We start from the raw sequence: 19,691 nt of genomic DNA, 5'->3' as shown, positions 1-19,691 counted from the left end.
TTTTTTCATAGCATTTTGAAAATCTTTAATAAATGTTATAATTTCTTCATATCTACCTTACGTTTTACTAATTATCTACTTCAATTTTATCTGCTTTTTAGCTAATTCATTTAATTTTTAATGTCAAATAACATCTTTTAAAACCTCTATTCGTCTGTTTTTCAAAGCTGGAACTTTATTATCAGCCACTGCTTTCTTTTCTCCAAGCCACCCAAAGCCACAAATGTGACAGGCAAATTTCATTTGGTGTGTGTTTGCTTATTGGTTTGTTTACGAGATCATCAACTGAGAACATCTCCTTGGTTGGACTTTTATGCGGAGGTCTCTAATTCAAATCTGCAGCGTGCTTGGACCTGACAGATGCAAACACAGATCGTGGAGGATAAAACATATAATATCTTTCTTTGATCCTTATCATATTTTCTACCATTATATCTATGTTAACTTACAGAATTACAATTTCTGACCTGGAATTCTTCTGGTTCATATTTTCTTGGTGTGTTTCCATCTTTTTAATTTTATTTTTTCTGTATTCATGTGTATCTTGTAGACAACTTATTGTTGGCCCTTATTTGTCTTAATCAAACCAGAGCATCTGACTTATTGGTTGTTGAGTTTAACCCATTTAAGATTTTTGTAATTTCTTTTGTATTAGTGCTTATTCTGCCATCTTATTTTTTGTTTTAAATTTACTGTATTTTCTTATTTCGCTCCTCTGATTGATAGGGTTTCTTTGTAGACCTTCAAGCTTATACAGACTGTTTTTATGCTCTGCTTCTTAAATGTTAATATCATTGCTGATTTTAAAACTTATTTTCCCTGTTCCTTTCAAAGTATATTTTTCTTCTAAACTAGACAATCACCTTAGCACACTTTCCTCTCCATTATCTAGTTTCTCTCCTACTTTTTTTCCCACCTTAGTCTGTATTTCTCTACCATACTGATATCATAAGGAGTTTTAGATATGGATTTTAATGGATATTTTCTCTGCTTCACCTCTGCCTCTCCTTCTTCTGCCAATAGAAAATGTTTAGGTGTAATCACTAGTTTTTCTGAACTGCTTGTTATCTTCTCTTTGTCAAAACCGAGCTGATCTTGAGCAGTCCCTGATATTATACCCAACTGGCAGCACACTTGTGGTGCTGTTTTCTGCCTTACCGTAGAGATTGGACAGGCAGTGATCTACATGGGACAGTAAAAAGAACCCAGCTAGGCAGGTCTTCTCAGCACATGTGGAGTGTCTCATTCTCTTCTTTAGAAGTGTTTTCTCTCTCCTCAGGACATTCTCACAGTTTCTGTGTTAATGCCTTAGATCTGTAAACCTCACTTGAACTTCTGTAGCATCTCTAGGCTTGATGATAATATCATTATTATTGTATAGTTAGTGATGAATATTTTGGAGCTTGCTCACCAGTAGCTTGCAAATACAGAAGTATTTCCAAAAAATCACAGTGGAACATATTATGAATTTTGTTTCTTTAAAAAATTTTAATCTTCTCAGTTCTGATAGTATCAGCAGTGATGAGGAAGAGCTGAGGACTTTGGGAAGCAGTGGTAGTGAAAGCAGCACTCCAGAGAACGTCGGGCCTCCTTTCATCATGGATGAAAATAGTTGGTTCAACAAGTGTAAGAGAGTTAAACAAAAGTATCAGCTAACCCTGGAACAGAAGGTATTTATCAGTTGTCAAAAGTCATTTAATTTGGTTCTAGTTACTACCTTTAGACTGTCACTACCAAAAGATCTTTTAGCTGTGTAGAAGTATTTACCTATTGCTACTTCCTTTCTGTTCTTGGATTGTCCTCCTTTTAATTAAAAATCAGGCCCAGTTTTAGGAGAGGCTTTTGTTTCTTAAATAATTTTATGTTTTTATATATATAATAAGCCATTTATTCTTCTGTATGCAGTTTCATTTGTTTGAGGTATCAGTTTCTATGATTAATTTTATAAAGGATTATTTGGTTTGTGAAAATGCAGTGATTGCCTAAGAAATTCCATATATGTGTCTCACTCTTTTTTTTAAAATCAGGTATTTTAGCAGCTCTTGTGTGTTAAGCGCTGTAGTAGGCAAAGTGGGGTACATAACAGAATGGAATATAAACTCTATCATCTTGATTTGTAACCTCTTCTTTTTCACTGTATTATTTATTTTCCTTCCTACCCTTCCTTTCAAATTATCATTATTCATAGGTGACCTATGTAGGGAAAGCCCAATGGAATTATCAATAGAATTATTAGAACAATAAAAAAATACACTGAGGAAAATGGTTACAAAGGAAATTTACAAATATGAAGAGATTTCCTGTAGACAAACAGCTGCTAGTTAGAAATATAAAGAAAACTTTAATACCCTGTTAAAGGAGAATTCTGGTACCAGCTACCAGCAAGAAGTCACACTAAGATAACTGAAAGCCTTTACATTGCAAAAATCTGAAAATGCCAAGTAGAATAAAATTTTGAAAGAGTTTCATACAGAGCTGCTCTCTCAAAGAATAGGAGCTCACTAAGGACTGTAAACAAAGAAGGGCCTAAAAAATAGGAGCTCACTAAGGATTGTAAACAAAGAAGGGCCTCACTAAGGACTGTAAACAAAGAAGGGCCTGGAATAAGTCATGAGTTAAAGTCACTGCAGGCTTCTGGGGTGGGGATGAGGGGCCATTCCCTTAACCTAGGTACTTGTGTTTTAATACCAACAGGAGAGCAGCAAATCTAGGCCCACTGTCATTCAAGTTGGAAACTGAACCTAGAAGGCAGGATGCGATGCAAAATGGCAGAGTAAGCGCAGAAATTGGCAAATAAACCTTGACTACATGAAACAGCAACAGCAATATTAGTGACCATTATGAGGTGGCAGTGGTGTTCTGGGATATGATTAACAACTGGCTTTGCAGAGGAATTAGATGAGCCCTGATTTGTAGCATTTGCTGAGTTCTCTGGGATAAATACTCCCATCATGGCCAACTTAAAACTACCAATTTGATGTCACTGAAGGCAGAATTAGGAAGAGAGGCACAGTAGCACACCATTATATAGTTTTTCTACCAGGCAGACACAGTAAATATAAATGACTCGAAGAGCACAGATAGTAATAGTAAAATATAGTAAAACACTTGGGAAACGATAGATTTTGAGTAGTTATTCTCTTGTTTTTTAATATAATTTACTTAATGGTAAGTTTATAAATTTTAATTTTTAATAATAGCAGTGTTTTAACAGTTGAATTACAAAATATCTGAAGCTTAACAATTAGTTCTGGCTTCAGCCTACCCTGGGAAGTAAAATGGAACTAAAACACTATCTAATAGTATCAGAAAGAGTGAGAGAGGGTGATTGAAGCTAAAGCCTTTTGAGGTCTTTGTATTACAGCAAAGGAGTGTAGACACATTTTTTAATGTGTATGCCTGTTTCCAAGGTTGGAGTTAAAAGAAATAGAATATTTAGCTTTTAAACTAATAATAAGAAAGAAAAGAAATAAGGAAAATTGATTAACACAATAGCAAAGAGCAAATGAGAAAAAAATAAGGATGGTTTAAAGAAAACACAAAATAAAGTGGTAGAAATAAATCTCAATATAACCAAAAGAGTCAACATCACCATAAAAGTAAATGGTGTAGGGCTTCCCTGGTGGCGCAGTGGTTGAGAATCTGCCTGCCAACGCAGGGGACACGGATTCGAGCCCTGGTCTGGGAAGATCCCACATGCCGCGGAGCAACTAGGCCTGTGAGCCACAACTACTGAGCCTGCGCGTCTGGAGCCTGTGCTCCGCAACAAGAGAGGCTGCGATAATGAGAGTCCCGCGCACCGCGATGAAGAGTGGCCCCCGCTTGCCGCAGCTAGAGAAAGCCCTAACACAGAAACGAAGACCCAACACAGCCAAAATAAATAAATAAATAAATAAATAAAAGTAAATGGTGTAAACTTGCCAGTTAAGACAAACTCTTGGGAATTCCCTGGCGGTCCAGTGGTTAGGACTCTGTGCTCTCACTGCCGAGGGCCCGGGTTCAACCCCTGGTTAGGGAACTAAGATCCAAAGCCTCATGGTGAGGCCAAAAAATAATAATAATAATTTTAAAATTAAGAGAAAAAAGACAAACTCTTAAATTTATGTTTTAAATCATGAATTTTAGTTATATGCTGTCTGTAAAAGGCATACATAAAATAGTGACACAAAAAGGTTGAATGTAGGAGTATAAAAATAGAGTAGGCAAATACTAACGAAAATAATTCTATATCAGTATCATTCAGGATAGACATTAAGGCAAAAAGCATTTTTAAGACTAAAGAAAGAATTGCCTTTTTAAAATAGAACAATTCACCAGGAATGTTGTATAACAGTGCTGAACTTACATGCATTTAACAATGTAGCCATGAAAAATATGAAATAGAAATTATTAGAATATCCGTGAGAAATGGATAAATCCATAATTATAGCAGAAAATTTTAACATCCTAATGATTACAGATTAAACAGACAAATAATTGGTAAGGATGTAATGAACTTGAACAACACAGCTAGTAAGCTCAATCTAAAATATGTAAAAAAATAATAATAATAAAAAAATAAAGTATGTTAAATGCTAACAATTAGAATACACATTCTTTTCAAGCACACATGGGACAACTATTCAGTTTTTATGGACTATACTAGATCACAAAACAAATGCCCGTAAATACCAAAGAAATGATATAATAGTGATCACAATGCAATAAAGTTAGATTGAATAGAAAAATTTTACCACCCCCTGAAGTACACCAATGGGGATTTAAAAAAAATAAAGTCTTCTAAATTATGGGTCAAAAAAGAAATGTGGAAATACTTAGAAATGAACAGGGATGAAAACAATGCATACTCTTAGTACTAAAGTTGCAACTTGTTCAGTGCTTGGAGAATTGCTTATCTTAGAAAAGAAAGAATGAAAATTAAAGAGCTAAGCATCCAGGAAGTAAAAAAAACAACCAAACCAGTTCAAAATAAGAAAAATAATAAAAATAAGAGCAGGTATTAATGAAATAGAGATACAGAATTAATAAAACCAAAAGCTGATTATCTGTAAAAACTAATGAAATAGACAAATCTCAACCATAATTAAATTTTAAAGAGTTAAGGCACAGATAGACAATTTTAAGAATTAAAAGAGAATAGACAGGGACTTCCCTGGTGGTCCAGTGGGTGAGAATCCGCCTTCCAATGCAGGGGACACAGGTTCAATACCTGGTTGGGGAGCTAAGATCCCACATGCCGCAGAGCATCTGAACCTGTACACCACAACTAGAGAGCCTGTGTGCTGCAGCTACAGAGCCCACGTGCACTGGAGCCCGCACGCCACAACTACAGAGCCCACACGCTCCGGAGCCCGCGTGCCACAACTACAGAGCCCGTGTACCCTGGAGTCCACACGCCACAACAAAGAGCCTGCGAGCCGCAACGAAAGATCCCATGTGCCGCAGCTAAGACCCAATGCAGCCAAAATTAAATAAATAAATATTAAAAAAAAAAAGAATAGGCAGCATAACTATAAATGCAGTGGAGACCCTCCATAATTATTAACAAATAATTCTAGCAATTTTATGTAAATACCTTAGAAAACTTAGATGAAGAATCTTTATAAATATTACTTCTCAAAACTAATAGACCTATAATCATTGAAAAAACTAAACAAGTAGTTTAAAATCTATTCCTTCCTCTCCCCAGAATCACCAGACTTGTTTGGTTTTTGAGGTAGATGATACCAAATGTTCAAAAGACAGTAATTCCTATTTTATACTGACTGTTCTTGAGAATAGGAAAAGAAGGAATATTTTCCAATGAATTTAGGAACTCAGTATAACTTTGATACTAATATAAAGTCATGTGAATTAATACAGGATGTGATTAATATAAAAACCATAGTATGAACAATTTGGTGTTATCTAGTAAATGTGGAGATATGTGTGTCCTGTGGCCCAGCGACTCTGCTCCTAGTCATGTCTCCTAGAAACTCTCAGATGTGTGTCCCAGGTATCATATAACTGACTGTTCACAGGAATATTGTTTATATTAAGAAAAATCTAAAATAATCCATATGGCCATTGATAGGAGAGTGAATAAATAAGCTGCAGTATTCATGCAGCAGAATACTATCCACTATAGAGAGTGATGAAGGAACTATAGTTAGACTCATCACTGTAGATGAAAAGGCAAGTTTCAAAAGAATATAGATAAAACCCATCCAAACTAAATATATTGTTTAAGATGACATACATTTGTGGTAATGCTAGAAGGAAAAGTGAAGGGATGATAAACAAAAATCTCAGGGTATTGTTATCTTTGCAAAGGAGGCAGGGGATGTGAGCAGGGAAAGACATTATAGGGGCTCTGAAAGTATTGGTAGTTGATCTAGGTGCTGGGTATTTAAGTATTGTTTAATTACTGATGTTTATAAATAATCATATTTATATAGTTTATATTAAGCTGTGTATACCTACAAAATTTCATTTGTAAAAATTAACTTTAGTTTTTGAGATTTTATTATGGAAAAAACAAATATTTGAGAATTGTCAGGAAAAAAATCTGAAAAAGAAGTGCAGTAACAGGAACAGTGTTAGTTACTATGAACATGTATCATGGAGCCAAAATAGCTAAAGCAGTTTGTTAATGGCACATGAAAAGGATAAGAAATGGAATAGAAGGATACTTTAAGAAAAAAAGATTCTAATTAATATCCTGAGAGGAATTTTAAAGCACACTGATCTAAAAAGAATAGGATGCCATGAGAAGGGAACAGTCAGAAAACACACAAAAAAATTGGAAATGAAAAATAAGATTCCCTGAGTTCAAAAATTTAGTATAAGGATTTGGAGGATAAATTCAATGAAGACTCCCAGAAAGCAGAGCAAAAGGACAAAGAAACAATCAATGAGTGAAAAGATAAGAGAGGATCTGTTCAAAAAGTCTCATATCTATTAGGTATCTGCTTATAATAATAGCTAGGAATTATACATTGCATACAGGGTACCAGCTAGTATTCTAAACACTGTATTAATTCATTTGATCTTCCCAGCTAGGTACCCTTGTTGTTCCCACTTTTTTAGATGATGAAAATAAGGCACAGAGAGATTAAGTAATTTACCCAAGGACACTTAATTTATAAATAGTAGAACTGAATATGACACGATATAATCCCTAAGCCTGCAGGCCTAACCTAGACATTATACTGCTTCCCACTAATTTGTTGACGCTAAAATGTTAATAACTGTTTTTGAACAATAATCACAGAGAGGCAGCTTTATAATTGATCATTCTGTAATTAGGTCTGTATTTTGAAGCTAGGAGGCATTTAGAGTGTTTATCACTGTTGTGGAGCTTAGAAATTATAATGTTTTAACTAAGTTTTATGTTAAATTACAAACATTTTATTGAACTTTAGAGAAGAGTTTTAAATAATGGAAAACATATGTTAAATTTTTAATTCAATTAAAGCTTTATTTCTATTTCTTAAGTGATACTTTGAAATTGTTTCATTATAATATAGATAAGAATAACATTTAAGCTACTCAGCATTTGTCTTCAAGATACATGTTAGAATTTTACGCTTGCTATATCTTGGTGATCTGTATTTCCAGGGTTATCTTGAAGAACTCTTACGACTTCGAGAGAACCAGCTGTCTGAATCTGTCGCTCAGAATAAAATACTACTACAAAGGATTGAAGATTCTGATCTGGCTCATAAATTGGAGAAGGAACAGTTAGAATATATAATTGTCGAGCTTCAAGATCAGCTGTAAGTGAGTCCTTTTGGAAAAATTTTGGCAGTATGTAAAGTTAAGAAAAACGGCATGTGTGGCGTAGGATTCAAGTTCCAAGAAGTCTGATTGCCTTCTGTTTAGTTCTTTTTCACTTACTCTTTTTTAAAAGTTTACTTTTTTCTTATAAAAGTAATCATGATCACTGTAGAAACTTTACAAAATATGGGAAGAAAATAAAAATCACCTTCAGTTGTGCTATCCAGAGTTAACGGCAATAACTTGGTGTGTATTATTCCAAATGCATATGCATAATTTTAAAGTATTTATTTAGTGGTTTATTGATAGATTGCAAAAAGATGGTATATAAGGTCATCTGTTAGTACATCTAATAGTACACTGTACTATGCAAGTACAGTGCCGTTATAGAAACTCTTTGTTACCAGGTTGTGCCAGAATGTCACTAAGCACAGTTTAGTAGAGCTGACTTTTTTTCATAGCAAGGCTATTTTTGATGAAGAAAACTGTGTATTGATCTACATTCTGGTACAGCTCCTTAACTTATTACTGTTCAAATCACTTGCACTAACCATACCGTTTTGTCAAACTTAATTTTATCAATTAGTTGTTTATGGTGAAAATCTTCTCATATTAATATTTACTTAATCTTAAGGATGACTTTTAAATTTTTTGCTTTGAAATAATTTCAAACTTTCAGAAAAGTTGCAAGGATAGTACAAAATAATTCCCACATGCCCCTTCTCAGATTCACCAATTTTCAGCATTTTCCACATGTCATAATTCTCTCCCTCTGCTTGTATATACAAACATTATTTTTCGAACTACCTGAGAGGTTGCATACATCATATCTCTTTACCCCTTAGTACTTCAGTGTGTTTTTCGTAAGAACAATGACATTATCTTAAATACCCACACTTCGGCTCTCATTTTAAGAAATTTAAATCAGTAAAATACTTCTTTTACCTGTAACTCATATTTCACTTTCATCAATTGTCCAAGTAATGTTTCTTATTGCTTTTGGTTTTTTGGTACAGGATCCAATCCAGGATCACATTTTGCATTTGGCTGTCATTCTCTTTAGTCACTTTTAACTTAGAATAGTTTTTCAGTGATTGTCTCACATGAGATTGATATTTCTGAGAATGCAGGCTAGTAATTTTATAGACTATCCGTCAATTTGAGTTTGTTTGCTTTTCCTTGTGATTAGAATGAGCTTATCCATTTGTGGCTGGAATACAACGTAAGCAGTGTGTCCTCAGGATGTCACATGCAGAGGTCCATGAAGTCTGTTGGCCTTTTATTAGTGATGTTAATTTTAGTCATTTGGTTAAGGTGTTTTTCTCTACTGTATAGTTACTGTTGTTCCTTTTGTAATTAACAAGTAATTTGCAAGGAGATACTTTGAGACTAAAAACATATAAAAAATGATTTTTTTAAGTAAAGTTTTATTAAGGAACATAAAAATTTAATGTTTTCTGGGAATTTGTATCTTGATAAAAAAAATTATGTTCGCATATTGTTTCTTACTTTTTTTCTAATTTTTTAAACGTATTTTTAATTTAATTTTATTTTTTGGCTGCATTGGGTCTTTGTGGCTGCATGTGGGCTTTCTCTATTTACGGCGAGCGGGGGCTACTCTTCATTGCGGTGCATGGGCTTCTCATCGCGGTGGCTTCTCTTGTTGCAGAGCACAGACTCTAGGCACGCGGGCTCAGTAGTTGTGGACCCAGGCTCTAGAGCTCAGCAGTTGTGGTGCAGGCTCAGCAGTTGTGGCGCACGGGCTTAGTTGCTCTGCAGCATGTGGGATCTTCCTGGACCAGGGATCGAACCCGTGTCCCCTGCATTGGCAGGCAGATTCTTAACCACTGCGCCACCAGGGAAGTCCCATTTTTTCTAATATTTTAAAGAGAGTGTGTCATATGGGGTATCAGTCACTGAGGGGTATATTAATACCTCCCGTAGCCCCTCACTACTATAAGCAGAGAGAAAAATATTATGAAGCAAACAGTAGAGATTTCTGGTTATTTCTTTATAATTAAAAGATTAAGAAAATAATTTTTCTTTTGCATATAATACTGGTAGTTTGTCTAAATGCTTTTAACTTATAAATAATTATGTAGTCGGTTTTTATTTCATCACAGAGATATTTTCAATTGAAGAATTAAATTTGACTGTATCACATTTATTTTGCTTCTGATAATTTAAAGGAAACAGTCTCAAACTTTTTAGCTTGAAAAAGAATCTACGAGTTATGGTTTTATCTTACTTTTGTGATAGAAGTGTCATTGATCTTCCTGATTTTGCAAAGAAACCTTACAGTTATTTTTAATCTCTTTAAGTTACTAGAGCAAAAAATAAAAAACTAAGGCCACTGATGAGAATTAGACTATTGAGTTTAGAGGTTAAAGATTTATTTTCACCTACCATGGCTACAATCTCTGGCTAGGTTGTAAACTGGTGTCTTACAAGATTCCTTTGTACAAAAACCATTACAAGAATACTTAATGGAAGAGTAAGGTACATGCCTTCCAGAATGTTTACGATTTACTTCGTTATCAGCATCATATTTAAGGTGCAGATAATCTCTGGGCACCTTGAAACTGTAGGGAGAGAGTGGACATTTTTTCCTTCCTGATATTTTTTTTTACCAACAGTTAGGAAGGCCTGCAGTCAAAGTTGGGCACTGAAATTCCCTTTGTTAATCCGGAGGAGATAAAAGTGGCCTTGAGAAGATTAAAATGTATAATGTATAAAGAAAAAGGTCAGAAAAGGAGCATTAAATAGAATATGAAGCATGAAGTATTTGCTTCTACATTATGTTGATTAGCTTTTCCTGGGTGATTTAAATAATTTGTCACTTAACTTTTTATATATTTCTCAACGGTTATCTGTGTTTTTGAATTACTGTTAAAGTATGCTTTAATAATGTCTTTGAATACTCATAAAATCTGAACATCTTGTAGTTTTTGGCAATAGAGTGCACAGTGTGATATGGTAGAGGGGTATCCCAAAGCTTTCTTGCAAATCAGGACTGTGTTCAGATACTGGCTCTGTGCTTGCCTAATATGAGCTCAGTCTTTTTTTTTTAACATCTTTATTGGAGTATAATTGCTTTACAATGGTGTGTTAGTTTCTACTTTATAACAAAGTGAATCAGTTATACATATACATATGTTCCCATATCTCTTCCCTCTTGCATCTCCCTCCCTCCCACCCTCGCTATCCCACCCCTCTAGGTGGTCACAAAGCACAGAGCTGATCTCCCTGTGCTATGTGGTTGCTTCCCACTAGCTATCTGTTTTATGTTTGGTAGTGTATATATGTCCATGCCACTCTCTCACCCTGTCACATCTCACCCCTCCCCCTCCCCATATCCTCAAGTCCATTCTTTAGTAGGTCTGTGTCTTTATTCCCATTTTGCCACTAGGTTCTTCATGACCTTTTTTTTTTTTCCCCTTAGATTCCATATATATGTGTTAGCATACTGTATTTGTTTTTCTCTTTCTGACTTACTTCACTCTGTATGACAGACTCTAACTCCATCCACCTCATTACAAATAACTCCATTTCGTTTCTTTTTATGGCTGAGTAATATTCCATTGTATATATGTGCCACATCTTCTTTATCCATTCATCCGATGATGGACATTTAGGTTGCTTCCATGTCCTGGCTATTGTAAATAGAGCTGCAATGAACATTTTGGTACATGACTCTTTTTGACCTATGGTTTTCTCAGGGTATATGCCCAGTAGTGGGATTGCTGGGTCGTATGGTAGTTCTATTTTTAGTTTTTTAAGGAAACTCCATGCTCATGCAGCTCAATAACAAAAAAACAAACAACCCAATCCAAAAATGGGCAGAAGACCTAAATAGACATTTCTCCAAAGAAGATATACAGATTGCCAACAAACACATGAAAGAATGCTCAACATCATTAATCATTAGAGAAATGCAAATCAAAACTACAATGAGATATCATCTCACACCGGTCAGAATGGCCATCATCAAAAAATCTAGGATCAATAAATGCTGGAGAGGGTGTGGAGAAAAGGGAACCCTCTTGCACTGTTGGTGGGAATGTAAATTGATACAGCCACTATGGAGAACAGTATGGAGGTTCCTTAAAAAACTGAGCTCAGTCTTGATTAATATCGTGGAGCCTCTGTTTCCTTATTTGTAAAATTGAGATAATATTCACCTTGTGGATTATTATGAGTATTAAGTGGTATCATGTTTAATACAGGTAGGACAAAGAAGGTAGTCAAGATTATTAGCCTGTTTTGGCTTACAGAAACCTTAAGATATCCTTGATAAATTCACTCGGATAAATAGTGAGTTTAAAATGCTTTACCTTATCATGCCCAGACAATGAATTTGGACTTGATTGTATTATTCCTGAGTATCACTTTTGAGATCTAGTTTCTAAATGGTAGTTGGATTAATATTTATAATAATATTATAGATCTGTGATAGACCTTCAGATAGATGTTCTACTGTACAAAAGATTCTTTGTAAAACATTGATTGCAGACCTCAAGAATAGACAGCCTCAGAACAGTATGCAAAAGCTAAATGCTTTGTCATGATTAATACCAATAAAATGTGTAATAGGGAGTCTTTTATAGTTAGTTGATGAAATTTTTCTGTTCATGATTTGAAGAATAGGAATAGTAAAATGTCTTACAGGGCTCCCTAGAGAAGGAACTGAAGAGTCTAAATAGTAGAGTGAAGAATCATGCATTGCTAAAACTAAGCCATTGTTATAGTTCAACAGCCAATTTGGTGTAGTTCATGGTGAGTAGTGATGGTGTGATCTGTTGGCCTGCAAACCAAAAGTCAGTGATGCTATGGCATCCTGGTTCACAAATTTTAGGATGAGTGGTATGGATTCTAACAGGAGAACGCAGTGATGTCATCATAGCCCAGTTAATAATGGACAAATCATGACAGTTCCTGGTCATATATATTTTTGGCAGGTAACAGTTATTAAAATATTAAATTACGATCATGCTAATATATATTACATACTCTATTATCCATATAAGAACAGAAAAGTCAAGAAAATGCATCCAGAAGAGAAAAAGGCCAGGTACCAGATAGGTAGAACCATTTCTATTGTATTTTCTTGGTATTAGTAACAAATTATATATTACAACAGGAAAGGGGTACTTATTTGATATGAATGGCATTTCATTGCCTTCAGTCATGATGTTAGATTAAAACTGCTGGCAGATTCTCTTATAGAGCAGATGTCCTTACATCTGGGCCAGGGGCCTACAACAGTTGGGACTGCCCTACAAATTTCATGGAGAAGTGACTCATTTTATTTGGCACATGTTTTACATTGAGTACATGAAAAAGGGAAGCATCCCTAAATTACAATTTATAAATAAGACAATATCACTATTAACATATAAATATTGTTTTATTCAGTTATTTCTGTTCTTTAGCATTTAACACTTATAAAATTACAATTAGCATTTAAATTCTGAAGCTATTAATATATTTTTAATTTTTTATTAAGAAATTTTCAAGGGACTTCCCTGGTGGCACAGTGGTTAAGAATCCACTTGCCAATGCAGGGGACATGGGTTTGAGCCCTGGTCTGGGAAGATCCCACATGCGGCAGAGCAACTAAGCCCCTGCCCCACGACTACTGAGCCTGTGCTCTAGAGCCCGCAAGCCACAACTACAGAGCCCACGTGCCAAGAGCCCATGCTCTGCAACACCAGAAGCCACCACAATGAGAAGCACGTGTACTGCAACCAAGAGTAGCCCCTGCTCACTGAAGACCCAAAGCAGCCAAAAATAAAGCAAAAATAACTAAATTTATTAAAAAAAAAAATTTTCAAGTATCCACAAAAGAAAGAATTGTATAATAAACCTGATTGCCCGTCACCCAGATTGAACAGTTACCAAGAATTTGTCACATTTGCTTTACTTGTCTTTTTTCTTTTTCACAAAATGCTGAACGATTTTGAAGCAATCATGCCCTTTGATTCCTACGTACTTCATTGTACATCTCTAAAAACTATGGATACTTTCTCACATAATTTCATAATCACACCTGATAAAATTAGGGACAATTGTTTTTATCATGGAATGTGCTTTCATACCAAATTTCCGTAATTGTTTTAAAAGAAACTTTTTTGTAGTTGATCTTTTTCAAGTCAGGATTCAAAGTCATACTTTACATATAGTTATGTCTCATAAGCCTCTTAATTTAGAACAGTTTTCCCCACTTTTACTTTTCCTGTCATTGTCTATTTGCAGACTTTTCCTGCACAACTTCCAGCATTCTGGATTAGTTCTTTGTGGTTTATTTACCTTGTTCTTACATACCTATGCCTCCCGGTACGTAGCCATTAGCCACATGTGACTGTTGAGCACTTGAAATGTGGCTAGTCTGAGCTAAAATAGGCTGTAAGTATAAAATCCACACCGGATAGTGTGAAATAAAGAAGGTAAAATGTCTCATTAATAACTTTTTATATTGACTACATATTGAAATGATAATGTTTGGGATGTATTGGGTTAAATAAGTGCATCATTAAAATTAATTTCACCTGCTTTTTAAGGTGTCTACTAGAAAATCTTAAATTCCATATGTGTCTCTTCTTAACTGGTGTTGGACAGCTGTATTCTCTGTACTATATCCTCTCTTCTCATAGTGGACTGGCTACATTTGCATCCTCTGGGAGCAGATTCTCAGGCCCCTCCCCAGACCTGTTGAATCAGAATCTGTATTTAATAAGATCCTCAGGGGATTAATTGACACATTAAAGTTTGAGAATCACTGCTTTGTACTGTTTATTCTGTAAAGTATATCCTCTTAACTCTGGATTAGTAGTTCTCAATCCTGGTTGCACATTTAGAATCCTTCAGGGAGCCTTTTAAAAGTATATTTTGAAAAACGAGGATGCCTGCCTGAGCCTTACCTCAAGAGATGTTGATTTAATTTGTCAAAGGTGGGACCCAGGCAAGTGTACAAGTGTTTAAAAAGCTTCCCAGGTGTTTCTGATGCCCAGTCAGCATTGAAAACCACTGCTCTGAGGTGCTGGGCTAAATTTGAGTTTAACTTTATGACAAGAATATTTTATAGGTAGTGCTCAGTACTTCATACTGGGAAGCACACAAGTTGTCCCACTTTTATTGATCTTAAGATAGGACAGTGGATTTAGGTGGTTACAGCCTTATTTCTCCTTTATGTAAGTTCTCATCAGCCTTTCATCTAATGGCTTGACCATGGATGAGCATTACTTGGAGCAATTGATTCATTAGGATTTGTAAAATGGTGATTTCCTAATTGTTATTCCCTCCATGCTTAAAGGCTAGAATCATCTATAAAGAACTTTTCCCTATCAGGGCTATTTGGTGGTTACCATGACAGTTCTTATAGGATATTATTAATTTTCACAGTAAGATGCTGATGTCCTACTTAGCTACTAATGAAATGAAGATTTTGCTTTGCTTTCTCTCTTTTGAGATTATGAACTTGTTATATATAATCTCTTCTATAGTGTGAATTAGCTCATACAAGGTTCATAAATAAGGGGATGATGTCAGTATAGCAAAGAAATCGCCTTGATTTATAATTGGTTTTTTCCTAGAGGTTAACATTTCTCAAAAAACAACACCAGCAGGGACTTACCTGGTGGGTAAGACTCCAAGCTCCCAATGCAGCGGGCCTGGGTCCGATCCCTGGTCAGGGAGCTAGATCCCACATGCATGCTGCAACTAAGAGTCCACATGCCACAATTAAGAAGCCCGCACGCTGCAACTAAAGATCCCGCACGCCACAACTAAGACCTGGCGCAGCCTAAATAAATAAGTAAATAAATAAATATAACACTAGCAGAATGCAAAATACACTAATACAGGCAAATACTGCAGGCCACCAACAGATGGCACTCTCGCACTGTATATAATACTCTCTCACCATGCTTTCCTCTAGCTCAGTTGAGCTAGAACTTGGAGGTGCTTGTTCTGTAGCTGTCCTTGCCCCCATGGCAAGCCTCAGCCTCAGCAGCCTTGACCCTTCCTTGCACCCTCTTCCATCAAATGGCTTTTACTTTTTTGTTGTTGTTAAAGCTGTTGTCGTTGTAAAGTTATTGCAATATTTCTTTAATTAATAGGAATTTAACAAATATTTTAAATTGGGTTTGAAGTTTTATTAGGTTTGTCACAGTTTTTCTTAGTGTTCTAGTTGGAAGGTTGAAAAGACTTTGAGTTGTCAGCTCCTAACCCTGTTATCCCCATAAGGCCAGCTATTTTCAGTGTGTAATTGCAGAACACTGTTTTGTTTTGTTTCTGCATTATAGCAGAAATGCCTATATTCAGGGTATTTCTGTCCCATAAATTTATTTTTCTTTTTGATGCTCAAATTGTCCTATCTTTGACTAATGGAAATGCTTTTATATTCATTCCTGTGTCCTTCTGACATGACACATTTGTCTTTGCTAATTTTCTTGCTTTCTGGTACAAGATATCCCAGGCTCATCTTGTATATTTCCTGTCCTGGAATCAGCCATTCCCCTAAGGAGCCAGGGTTTATCTTATATTTTAAAATGAGAGGGAAAAGGAAGCATTTGAGGGAATTCCCTGGCGATCCAGTGGTTAGGACTCTGTGCTGGGGGCCTGGGTTCAGTCTCTGGCCGGGGAACTAAGATGCCACAAGCCACACAGCACAGCCAAAAAAAGAAAGAAAGAAAAAGAGGCATTTGAGTGTTTTTCGAGGTTCTAAATTACCCATTAGGGCTTCCCTGGTAGCACAGTGGTTAAGAATCCGCCTGCCAATGCAGGGGACACGGGTTCGAGCCCTGGTCCGGGAAGATCCCACATGCCACGGAGCAACTAAGCCCATGTGCCACAACTACCGAGCCTGTGCTCTAGAGCCCGCGAGCCACAACTACTGAAGCCCATATGCCACAACTACTGAAGCCCGCGTGCCTAGGGCCCGTGCTCTGCAACAAGAGAGGCCACTGCAATGAGAAGCCCACGCACCGCAAGGAAGAGTAGCCCCGGCTTGCCACAACTAGAGAAAGCCTGTGCGCAGCAACAAAGACCCAACACAGTCAAAAATAAATAAATAAAATAAATAAATTTTTTAAAAATTAGAAAAATAAATTACTCATTACTGTTTCTTTCTTTTCAAAAGATACTCTCAAGTTAAGGTCTAAAGTACAACCAGGATAAAATAAATAAGGTACAAGGATGTAATTTATAGCACAGGGAATATAGTCAATATTTTATAATAATTTTAAGTGGAGTATATAATTCATAAAATATCGAATAACTATGCTATATACTTGAAACTAGTATAATATTGTAAATCAACTATACTTCAGTTTTTTTTAAAGTATAAACAAGGTTGAAAAGCATTTAAGAGACTTTGTTAGATTTGGGGTTAACTTTTTGGGCAAGAATACTTCATAGGTAAATAATTTAAAATTTTTGGATATCTGGCTCCTTTTTAGGCTTCTTCTTTCAAAATGTTTTATTTGAAGGGAAACAATTGTAAAGTGATACAAAGTGAGTCTTTATCCTATGGCTGTGTCTAAAATTAACAAAAAACAAAACACATAAAGATTTATTTTTTTTAAATATTTATTTGGCTGCGTTGGGTCTTCGTTGCGGCGTGCAGGCTTCTCTAGTTGCAGCGCTTGGGCTTCTCTAGTTGAGGCATGTGGGATCTTAGTTCCCAGCCAGGGATTGAACCAGCATCCCCTGCATTGGAAGGTGGATTCTTAACCACTGGACCACCAGGGAAGTCCCAAAGAAATTTTTATATTAAAATTATGAAGAAATTAGGATATTCACAAGCTATATAAGCATTTTCCAATTCTGGTAAACTTTAAATGAAGAAGAGTAGGGACTTCCCTGGTGGTCCAATGGTTAAGACTCCATGCTTCCACTGTAGGGGACACAATTTTGATCCCTGGTCAGGGAACTAAGATCCCACGTGCTGTGCGGCGCAGCCAAAAAAAAAAACAAAAAGTAACTCTCATTATTTCTTTTGGTGCTAAATTGCTTTTGTAACTTCTCTGGCATTTATTCATTCATTTGAGAAATAAATATTGAGAATGCCATGAAGAGCCAGGCCCTGTTTTAGGTGCCGGTGATTCAGGAGTGAATAAAACAAAGTCCCTGCCCTCACAGAGTTCACACCGAGTGGATGGCAGCCACCAACACCGACAGTAAACAGATCGTGCCTGAGTGGTGGTCCTGTTCCTCTTCCAAGGTCGTCAAGAGAGGCTGGGAGGCGGTCACTCTCTTAGCCTGTGTTCCTAGGAGAGTGAGGGGTGGCGTGTATCAACACCTGGTGTTTGGTGGCTTTCCCTTTCTGGAACTTCAGTGCTCTCGACCTCATTCTCATTATTCTCATTATTATTCTCAATATTATGCTCATTAGCATGAAATTTTGCACTCCTGTAGTCATGCTATATTAGATCCTTTATTTTCATGAAGATTGTAGCCTAAGATTTTTCTCAGTGTGCCCTGTCACAAATAGTACCGGACTATATCCTGAGAATTACAGTACATCAGGAAATAAATAATAAGTGGGAAGTAACAAAGGTGTGCAGCAGGGGTGTTGGGCATTTGCTAGACTCACTCTCAGAACTTGCCTTGTAGCCGTCGGCTTCAAATGTATTGACTTATCAAAATTAAAAATTGCCTCATGTCATGGACCTTTGGGATTACTTAGGAATACGTGGAGTCACAGATATTAAATGCTAAGTGCCAAGGGCTATATGCCTTATGTATATCTAGAGGCTGAAAGTGAAACTTCATCATGAGCATCAGCACAGCATCTGAGGTAAGTGGGAAAGGAGCAAAGTGAGGGAGAGAGGATAACCCTCAAGTTTGGAGACACAAGATAAAGAATCAAATAAGTGAACAGAATAATGTTGATAGATTTGAATTGACTAAGCACTGCTATCAAAATATAGAGTATGGTATTCTACATCTTTTAAAAGAGCTTGTAAGTAGCAGTAGACTTGAGCCTAATCTCTGAAAGGAAGGAAAGAGACCAAACTGTGGAAATTTCATCTTTTTGTCTTTCATTAAAATAATGAATGTAATACTGAGGGCTCAAAAGAATGTAAGATCTCGTTTTTGAAGCTAGGGTACTCTGGCTGAAACCCTCACCTTAAATACCATCTTCAGCTAAAGACAAAAGAGGGTAGGATGTTGGAAGTAGTGGTTTGGGACTTCAGAGTGGAGGGATGAAATTTACATGGAGATGAGAAAGTAAATGTTTGGTAAACAAATGTTTGCTTGACCATGCAGAGATAGTGGGACGCAGAGTAGACCCTGATCTCTCCCTTACCACACCTAGCCCATATTCTTTGCAGGTGTCTTTGGTGATAGCTCTATTCCTGGAACAGACCCATTATCTAAATTCTTTAGGTAGCTAAGGGGATGGTAAAAAGAAAGACTTCTGAGTCTTCTTTTTCTTAAAAACAATCATCTTAAATTAATTCTTATGCTGAAAAGATGTATTTTGGGGTGGCAAACATTGCTCCCTTACAGAGTTAATATCCAAAATATGTAAGGAACTCGTATAACTCAATAGGAACAAACAAACAAACCAATTAAAAAATGAGCAAAAGACTTGAATAGACATTTCTCCAAAGAAGACATACAGATGACCAACAGGTACATGGAAAGATGCTCAACTTTGCTAATCATCAGGGAAATGCAAATTACAATCGCAATGAGATATTACCTCACACCTGTGAGAATTTCTGTTATCAGAAAGACAGTAGATGATAAGTGTTGGCAAGGATGTAGAAAGAAGGGAATCCTTGGACAATGTTGTGAGAATGTAAATTGGTGCAGCCACTTTGGAAAACAGTATGGAGGTTCCTCAGAAAATTAATAGAACTATCGTATGATCCATCAATCCCACTTCTGAGTATCCAAAGGAAGGGAAATTAGGATTGTTGTCA

The 19,691-nt window shown here is 36.1% G+C and overlaps 1 protein-coding gene across 6 annotated transcripts in view; it reads left to right on the top strand.

The window, feature by feature from the left end:
* Positions 1 to 19,691, top strand: part of RUNDC3B (RUN domain containing 3B) — a 155,736-nt gene that overhangs the window by 105,671 nt on the left and 30,374 nt on the right. For all 6 annotated transcript variants that reach the window (XM_036864395.1, XM_036864396.1, XM_036864393.1 and 3 more), the window contains 2 exons: positions 1,502 to 1,670; positions 7,600 to 7,757. In XM_036864395.1, the coding sequence (XP_036720290.1) occupies positions 1,502 to 1,670; positions 7,600 to 7,757 (327 nt within the window). The remainder of the gene's footprint in view (positions 1 to 1,501; positions 1,671 to 7,599; positions 7,758 to 19,691) is intronic.

The sequence above is a fragment of the Balaenoptera musculus genome, chromosome 9, assembly GCF_009873245.2.
Source record: "Balaenoptera musculus isolate JJ_BM4_2016_0621 chromosome 9, mBalMus1.pri.v3, whole genome shotgun sequence".
Taxonomy (NCBI): domain Eukaryota; kingdom Metazoa; phylum Chordata; class Mammalia; order Artiodactyla; family Balaenopteridae; genus Balaenoptera; species Balaenoptera musculus.
This window is presented reverse-complemented; position numbering and strand designations above follow the sequence as displayed.